Raw genomic sequence first — 9373 nt, 5'->3', positions numbered from 1 at the left:
CTTAAAGCTGAAATAAATTTTCCTGTATCGTAACAGCCTGGGAACACAAAAGTTTTAATGGCACCTTATCAGAGCTGGCCATTTTAGTATAGAAAAAAAAAAAGTAATGTGTAACAAGTAACAAATGTAACAGAAAAAGGATTTTTTTTAAAAACACAACAATTTTACTTAAACACTTATTGGTCCAAAAGTGTTGATACAAAAAGTTTTTGGAATTTTTTTTAAAGGAACAACCTGCACAATGCTAAATACAATAAATCCCTACTGAACAATTTCTATACATACACAAAGCACACCTTATAAAAAATAATAAGACTAGCAAATACTCCTCAACAGATATTCCCCAGTGGACCAAACTATTGCAATAGCAAAGTAGTACTTTAATAACCACCTCAATCATTCAAATAGCCCCTATTCGGAAATGTGTTTTAATATCCCCCCTCTCCCCCCCAAAAAAACCCTTGGGATTCAAATCCTACATAATATGTTTGGATTCTTAACCAAATCAATTGCAAGTTTATCTTAACTGGCTGAAAATCTGAAAAGTCCAGCACTTGAGTTGATCAGATAACAGCTGTTTTAATAAAAAAGTCTTAATTATACTTTTTAGAAGAGAAAGACTACATAAAGGAAAAAAACATAAATTACATTTTGCTTTTTGGATACATTTGCTATTTTCCATTCAAAAGTTTTAAAATTTAACTTATCCACTTACAAATGAAAATGACACTCATTTTTAAACAAACAGGCTATATTACATAATTTCATGCATAAGAGGTTGGTCCTTAGCAGTAATTCCACAAAGCAAGGTCCAACTCTCAGTTGCATATTTTTTCCACCTCTAATTCTTCTCAAAAGCATTTTTTCCATTTAACCCTTTTGAGGCTTTTTAACACAAATTCCTTTACATGCTCTGCACAGACTGCCCTCTGCAAATTTTTATGCAGAATGGTGAAACATTTCAAACCTACTCAACTGGCAGCTAACGAATATACAGCAGTGGGATCACCTGATTTGCACTTTTCAGAGTCACTGGTTCAATTTCTGGATGGCATTTTGTCTTTAAACTTTAGTGCAAGATTCTTAGTGAACTTAAGTTTCTCATATCCCTGAGCAATTGCTATTAGGTCATGCCACTGGACTGGCTTAAATCTAGGAGTATTTCACAAGTTCCACAGAAAGTAACTGACTTTCTTCAGTGATTGTCATCAAAGGGTGACTTGAGAGTAAATCATTATATAGAAAAATGTTCATTTAGTGGAAGACTTTGGTAGGAAAAGGGTGTACAGCTAAACATTACTAATATAAACACAGTTCTATATAAAAAACATTAAAATGAAGTTTTTAAAAGAATGGAAAATTAGACTCCTCCAAATTTGCTCACAAATTTGCAGACACCCAAGCAGCTCAAAACCTCGAAAGTGCAAACAAGAAACAAGTAAAATACGTAGCAGCAGCAACTTTAATCTTCCTTTTTAACATTGATATTCTTTATATTTCTAAAAAATACATATCTTATTTCTCCTTCGGCACAAAACTCATCAGTAGGTCATCGATCTGCTCTGATTACACAGATGCTCCTTGAAACTGTGGCTGCCTTTGTTCCAAAGCCTGTTGACTTAGCAGTTGCTGTTGTTTCTGTAGAAACTGCACCACTTCCGGACTTCTTAGAAGGGACTTGAAGAAAGAAAAAGCAGATTTTACATTAAAGAACTCAGACACTTTAAGTACATACCACATTGATTGTATTATAATATCTTTCCATTAAATCAATTCGCACATTGCCAATAGGAGAGTTCAATGAAATGCTGAAAAATGACAAAACATGCTCACAAAAACATGTCAAAGTCAGAAGTCTAAAACCAAAAACTGTTTCATGACATCAGGAGGTAACCAGAAGCAGCATTCATGCACATTCTGAAAGCAGATTCAGAACTTAAAGAATACACATTACAAAAAACATACTAAGTAGCAAATAGAAGTAATCTACTGACATACAGAAAACAAACACCTTTCAATTATGCTTCAGTTTGGAGCTGACTTCTATATTCTCCATTGCAGATGTTTCAAAAATACTATAATAACAAAGCTTATGTTCACTGAGCATTCCATAATTTCCCAACCTTTCAGAACACTAGTCCAGCCAAAAGGAATGAGTTAAAAACTTTTTGACTTCAATCAAAAGACAAAAGTATCTAAAGCTATTTGCATCTCATTGTCTAGCCTATAATGGAAAAGATGATTAAAACTGATTAGACAAATACAGCTGAGAAGTTCCACTGCTCAGAGACAATGGAAGCAACTATCACTGCGTATGAGCTTTTAAAAGTACACTCCTCTTAAGCCAGCTTAGATGAAACTGAATGAACAGAAAATTCTTAAAACAAAAAGCGGAACCAGAGAAACAAGCTGAAAGCTGTGGATGGATATTTGCCAGCAGTACTGCTGAAACTGGCCTGAGCACTTGTAGTCTGTAGTCCAGCTCTGATTGGTCATTCTCAGTCCTGCACAGTGGCAGCACATGTGTTTGTGAGGCCATATGGCAAATTGGATTGGGAATTTATCCATTCAAAAATTAATGCATAAAAAGATTAATTCTCTGGTTTGGTTGTTCATTGTGCACAGTCATTTCATTAATGCAACCAAAGAGTTTACAGTATTGCAACTCTGAAATCCAGATTCACATTCAAAAGAACCAGCAAATTCTAGGGCAGGGTCTAGAACTGCAGGCTATCAGGAGACAACTCTGCAGAGATTACAAGTGAAAACAAAAATTCTGCATATAACTTAAGCTTCCAGCAGCACTGAATAGGTATAATAAGCAAGGACCACTGAAAACAGTTACTAACAAACAGGCTTACCGAACAGATGTGCAGTTTTTTTTTTCCATAGCTTACACTAAGCTTTCTCGGACCCATCACTGCACAGGATAGTTCTGTGCTAAGTAGCTCTTTATCTACTGGTGTTTTACGACATTTCTGTGCACCTTCCCCCATTTGTTCCCATCAACCGTCGTAGCCTCAGAAGCGAGAGGGTGGCTTCAGAGTTCTCAACACAAATCCCTCAAAACTGCCTACTGCAGCTGCCACTTCTCACCAGCAGCCTCCCTGTCCACAGCTCCACAAATCCTTGCTTCTCGTGCCCCTTGCCTTGGCTTTCTACATTTTTATTCAGCAAAAGTTGCAATGCTATCCCAGTTGCACAGCCAGGCACACAAGGGCCGTACACAGAAGCCACTCCTCATGGAGATTAACACAACATACAAAAAAGTTACAAATATTAATTACGCTAGCAACTGTCTCTTCTGTGCATATTTTAACCTTGTGGCAAGTACAAAGTACTTTGCACTTCTAAGTGATAAACCTACAGGCAGCTACCAACAACATGCAGTAACTTTCAGTTAACTGAAAAGTTACTTTCAGTAACTTTCAGTAACTTTCCAGGCATGGAACAGCCGTGGATGCAAACAGGCTATGGAAATTCTTTCTAGGTCATCATGTATCCCCCAGGCCCTGCATTGTGCAGCTATACATAAAACAAAGAAGTAATTCTAGAAGGAATAATGCTGAACAACAGAAACCAAGTCAGAGGAGGCAGGGGAGGCAGCAGATCAAGAGGAATCTGAATCTCACTTCCCAGAATACTGCAAGGAAATCTCAATTCTTGAAGAGCCTTGACATAACTCTGTTCAAAAAGTCTCAACACCTACTTATTTTAAGAGCTTCTGGCTGCAATATTTCTACAAAAATATTATTTCATTAATAAGAAACTTTTCAAATTTAATTAAAAGCCATATAAATATGATCAGCAAGGAAAGGGGACAATTTGTAAGCATGGCATGAAGAACAACAGATAATGTAAAAACATAAACTATGTAGTTTTAAAAAAAAATTTCTTATTAAAATTGAACAGCTGAAGATATCCCTCAAAGTTTTAGAAATAAACATTAAATAAGTGCTTTTACTGAGAAAGCATTCAAGAAAATTTTGCTGTTTACTTAAAGATTTCTGTAACTTTTCTTTAAAGACTTATTTTCAAATTTCTGAAGAGTACTACAGCACTTTAATGAAGATTGTTACATTGCTTTGCATAGCTAACAGAAAGAACACGCAAATGGTTCTATTAGCTTTTGGAGAAAGGAGGTTTTAAAAATTGATAAAGTAGAAAGAGTTACAATGAAGAAGCCAAAGCAACAATAAGCACCAAATTACTTCCCTTCATTTGGCTGAATTCTTCAAAGTTACTTACAGGAGCGACAGAAACATTTAAAAACTTGAGGCACATGCCATTCATGCCATCTACAAACATGAAAAGTAAGCTTTTTACAGGCAGATGGTTTTGCCAATATACACACATCCAATTCTAAGTATGATAACAAATGCAGGACTTTTAAAACACACTACAGTAAAGCTTACATCAGACCTAAAGACCATGACTGTTTTATCTGAAACTTTACAGAAAAGTTTCATTAATAAGTTAAAAACATCTCAGTTATACTATAAACACTATTTACCTTAAAGAATCAACTTTGCCCATTTAACTTCAGTTAACATGGCAGCGATCAAGAAATTCGGTCATCTTAGTATTCTCTGTGTAGAGGCTGAGACACATCTGTTGTGCAGTGTATTTTAGATTTGAAAATTTGCACATGTAATGTACAGACATTAAACTGCCTGAAATGCTCTTATGCTGCCTTTATTGGTTTGAGTTCAAAACCTCTAAGAAAACAGAACTTACCAGCCTCTTTTGATTTAATACTTGTTCTAAAAGAGTAGGTCTTGCTGGGCGGTCTCCAATGGATCCTGTTCTCTGTTTTGTGACAGAAACTGAACCTTCAACACAATCCTGGACATTAAAAAAATACAAAACAGAGAAGTGAGATTACACAGTCCAATACAATGATACATTTACTTTTTATCACAGAGAAGTCCAAAGAATAAAGGATCTGTTTGCCTTATTAATCTGCAGAGGGAAATAATAGTACCAGAGTGGAAATATATCTATCTGAGAATTAGCCTCTTCTCTTTCCACGCTATTTTCACTATTCCATCAGTCACAGTGAATACTACTCCAGCAAATGCAGCTGAATTAGTCTTCTAAACTGCAAAACTATCCAAGTTATTACAAGTAGTCAACGGGTTTAATTTATTGATTATTTTTCTTAAAAATTGAGTCATTCAACACAGACCAATTTCCAGCTTGTAGAAGAGAATTATCTTACATTTGCAAGTGTGTAGGAATGACAATACTACTTTTCTTTTAATAGCAAAATAAATATACAGGGGGGTGAAAGAAGAAAAACCTGCATTACTGGTATTTCATTTGCTCATTTTAAATTCTTCAGAACATTACTATGAACTTGCAAAGCCACATTATGACTGACAATAAAATCTACATGCTTTGTATTCATAAGTTTATTCTGTTCCTTGTACAATCACCAGTCACATGAATTAGACTGTTTCCCAATCAAGCCCCAGAATCTGCTGGAAAGAAAACACCCTTGGTTTGACAATTTCAGTCATAATTTTGAATCCTATCTGTATTAAATTCACAACTTAGTAACGCTTTCTTTGACATCTTCAACTTTTTCCTCTCACCCTCCTGCTACTTCTCATCACAAAAAAAATCTTAATCAATACTTCCCTTTTACCTGAAAGGGCTCAGGCAAAAACAAAAAATGTATCCCAGTATCTTTTGTTTCAATCCTGCCCATAGAAATAAAAAATGAAACTTCAGTTAGGAACCTAACTCTGGCCCCACAAGATACTGTCATTGTTATGGCTACTGAAAGTTTACATGTGTTCAACAAGAGACCGGGACAAATACACGGAAGAGACATTGCTGAGAGCTACAAAACACACCAAAAAACACACATCTGCCTCATCAAGTCTCCCGAGCTGAAACAGAAAGAAGCTGTGAGAAATATTCTATGGCAGCATCGCATATGCTTGTCTATTTTTTTTTTTTTTAACTTCTACAGGATTTGCTTTATGGACACCTCTGGAGACCAGATACTAGGCAAAGAGATTTTTGGTGGGATCCTAATATGATTACTATTATTTTTTAGGCAAAAAAAAAAAAGGAAAAATGTTTTTTGATGGCTAGCTTGCAATTAGATCAGTTCCCAGGTCATGGTCACAAAACTCCAGAGGCAGCTGTGCTGACAAAAAGGGTACCTTTAGTAGGAGTGCCAATTTGTGCCAGGTAAAAAAGCAGAGGTTAAACTGCAACCTTTTTCCTTCTGATAATCACTATTTTACACTTGTCCCTTCAAGCACAAATTAGCCAGCACCTTCAAGAGTAAAAGTTTCTCTCTAACTCATCTAAATATACAATCTTGCAATCTAACTCATTAGTACTAAGAACCATCATAAACTGTGTTATCTTAGCTCACAAACCGAAAAACTATTGAAAAAGCTGAACGTTAGCATCAATTCTGCCACTGACAATCTCTAGTCCCCTACCTAAACAATAAATTCAAGTATATGAAAGCAAGTACAAGCTATTAGTACTCTGAACATTAACTAAGCACTGCTTTATTTAAAAAATAAACAAGAGAGATATCTCAGGTTCCCTGTGTGGTTCATGTTAGTCTGTAGCATGTTCTGGTACTCGCTGCCTTTGCTACCTTAAACCACAACATTTCAGTATCGATTGTGCCCGAAGGCTGAAGTTTGTCTTAGAGCTACGCTTCGACCCTCCCTTCTGTGGAATAAACACGCACAGCGCAGCGAGGAATCCTGCAGCAAGAACTTCTGCTTTGGGTTTCTGGATATAGCTGTAGGTTGTTATTACTTATATCGGAGAAAAGGGGTTGTGCTCTTGCACCAGAAGAAGCGCGAGCTCTAGGACAGCCCCCTGCTCACAGTGGAAATTTCTGTTTTTTCTTCTCTCGGGGGAGGAGGGCCTCACTCCGCCTGATTTCCTACGGGAGCAGCAAGTACCACGGGACCTCCCAGCCCACGCGAGGCGGCCAGCACCAGCCCCCGCGGAGCCCGCGGCAGCCGCGGCCGAGGGGCGCAGGGCCCGGCCTCACCTCGGCCCGCGGGGGGGCCGCCGCGCCCGCGCCGGCCGCCGCGCCGCCCCCCAGCGCCTGGTCGCTCTTCTTGCGCTTGTACTTGTCCTTGTACATCTTGTTGCGGTGCCGCTTGCACATCCAGGGCTTGCGCTGCTTGGCCACCTGCGTGGTGGTCTCGCTGCAGCCCTGATAGGTGCAGCTCTTGCAGCCGCCGCCCGCCGCCGCCGCCGCCGCCTCGCCGCCCGCCGCCGCTTCCTCCTCCTCCAGCTCCTCCGGGGAGGCCGTGCTCTCGCCGCCCGCCGCCTCGCCCTCCTCGCCCGCCTCCGCCTCGCCGTCGCCGGGGCCCAGCTCGTAGAAGAACATGAGGCCGCCGCTGGCGGCAGCGGGCAGCGGCGGGTCGGCGCCCGGCAGCGGCAGCAGCCCCGCCGCCGCCGCCTCCTCCTCGCCGCCGCCGCACGGCTGCATCACGAGCAGCGCCAGCTGCGGCGGCGAAGAGGCGGAGGAGGAGGCGGAGGAGGGCGGCGCGGCGGCCGAGCTGGCCCGCAGGGCGCCGCCGCTCACCGACCCCGCCGCGGCCGCCCCCGCCGCGCGCTGCCCCCAGCGCGCACGCGCCGCCGCGGGCCGCGCATGCGCCCTGGCGGCCGGCCGCCGCCGAGGCCCAGGCCGCACTCGCGGGCAGGGCGCCAGGGGGCGGGCGCCGCGGCGGGAGGGCGAGTGCGAGTGCGCGTGCGCAGGCTGAGCGAGCCGAGGGGCGGGAGGCGGGGAGGGGTCACATGGCGCTGCGCTGTGGCCACCGTTGGGCGAGGCGGGTCAGGTGGTTGGCCGCGCTGCGGGGAGGCGCCGCGCGCCCCGTCATGGCGCAGCTGCCAGCCCAGCCCAGCCCAGCCCAGCCCAGCCCAGCCCAGCCCGCGGCGCGCCCCCTGTCGCGGGCGTGAGGCCAACGTCCTGCCATGTGACACCTGCCTGCCCGCTCTGGTCCTGCCCTGCAGACACAGCCTTCCTGCCCAGCTGCAGGTCTACGTTGCGGCCATGTGGGAATGGGTGCTGGCTCCCTGGCCTCGTCCTGTCCTGCCACAGGCCTCCACCAGCGCCATTCCTGGGCTGCAGTTGTGTCCCCACCCTCCGGCTATCACTGTGTCACATGAAGTGTGTGGTTCTGCTCCCTCTCCCACTTGTCCTCTCTAGAGCTTCCTGCCCACCATTGCCATTGTGGCAATAATGCTCTCCACTCCTTACCCTTTCTTTCACTGATTTGGGTATGGACCTTCCTTGGTTTGTATTGAATATTTCCTTTGGGTATTTTCTTCTCCACGCCTGTTCTACCCTATCGCAAAGTTCATCTGAGCAGCTAAGACTGTCTATTGTCCAGTTTACCATCAACATGTACTTCTCTGAGTCCAGCTTTCATGTGGTGCAGATCTTGGTGGAAATGTGATAGCCAGTCCAACATTCCCCATTACAAATGTATTCTTCCTAAGTAAACATCTTTATTTCTGCCATGTAATTGAATGCTATGTTTGTAATCTCAGCTGTTTTTCTACTCTGTAACCCAGCCCTTTTACTGGAAAGGTCTTACCTTGTATTCCAAGAAAAAATGGACATGTAATGCAAATATCTTGCCTACCTTCACTTGTCCTTCTACTTTCTCTTCCTGTGTTACAGGCACTGAATCCTCCTAACTCTTACAGAAGTCCCAGTGACCCAGAAGTGCCCCAGAAGTGACCTTGATCTCCTTGATCACCCACTGTTCTCCCTCCATTTTTCTTAGCGTCTTAGTCTCCATGGGTTTTTGCCTTTCTCTTTGCAAATGTGTGTTCATCCTCTGTTACAGAAACAATGCTGGCCCCATTTGAGCCTCCAGCAATTGCCACAGCTCCCTTTTTCTGTCATTGCTAAGGTAAATGAATATTCTTTACACCTGTAGCCATTCAGTTTCACCCTTGACCATCTGTGATATAGTTCTCCATCAGTTGTCGAAATAGCTGATGACATAGATATTCTGCATTTCCCTGTGATTGATGGTATGAATTCTGTTTGCTTATGGCTGCCTGCCTATTGTTCTATCTGTATTTTACACAGAAGTGCTTTTGCCTTTATCTTGTATTTTAATATCACATGCCATACTAAGAACTTCAGTGAGAAGTGGGACTATGAAATTCGTACATCCCATGTTGTGATGGCCCTACAAAGAAAATATAATCTAAATGCAAATTATCTTGTAACCTTATTGCTCCATTATAAAATGAAAAGGTCAAGTCAAGGAGAGCATTTGGGATTTTAAAACACAGCTTTGAAAGGTACTTGAAAGGTACAAGGGAATGGAAACTGCTGAAGTAAGCTTAGAACTAATCATTT

General features: G+C 42.2%; 1 protein-coding gene across 1 annotated transcript; it reads right to left on the bottom strand.

The window, feature by feature from the left end:
* Window positions 1-559: 559 nt before the first annotated feature.
* On the bottom strand, window positions 560-8226 carry RFXAP (regulatory factor X associated protein). Its single transcript, XM_067289877.1, has 4 exons — window positions 8218-8226; window positions 7037-7609; window positions 4738-4845; window positions 560-1677 (listed from the first exon to the last, which is right to left on the bottom strand). The coding sequence occupies exons 1-4, from the start codon at window positions 8224-8226 to the stop codon at window positions 1567-1569; spliced, it is 801 nt and encodes a 266-aa protein (XP_067145978.1). The 3' UTR covers window positions 560-1566.
* Window positions 8227-9373: the final 1147 nt, after the last annotated feature.

The sequence above is a fragment of the Apteryx mantelli genome, chromosome 1 (genome assembly GCF_036417845.1).
Source record: "Apteryx mantelli isolate bAptMan1 chromosome 1, bAptMan1.hap1, whole genome shotgun sequence".
Classification (NCBI taxonomy): Eukaryota; Metazoa; Chordata; class Aves; order Apterygiformes; family Apterygidae; genus Apteryx; species Apteryx mantelli.
This window is presented reverse-complemented; position numbering and strand designations above follow the sequence as displayed.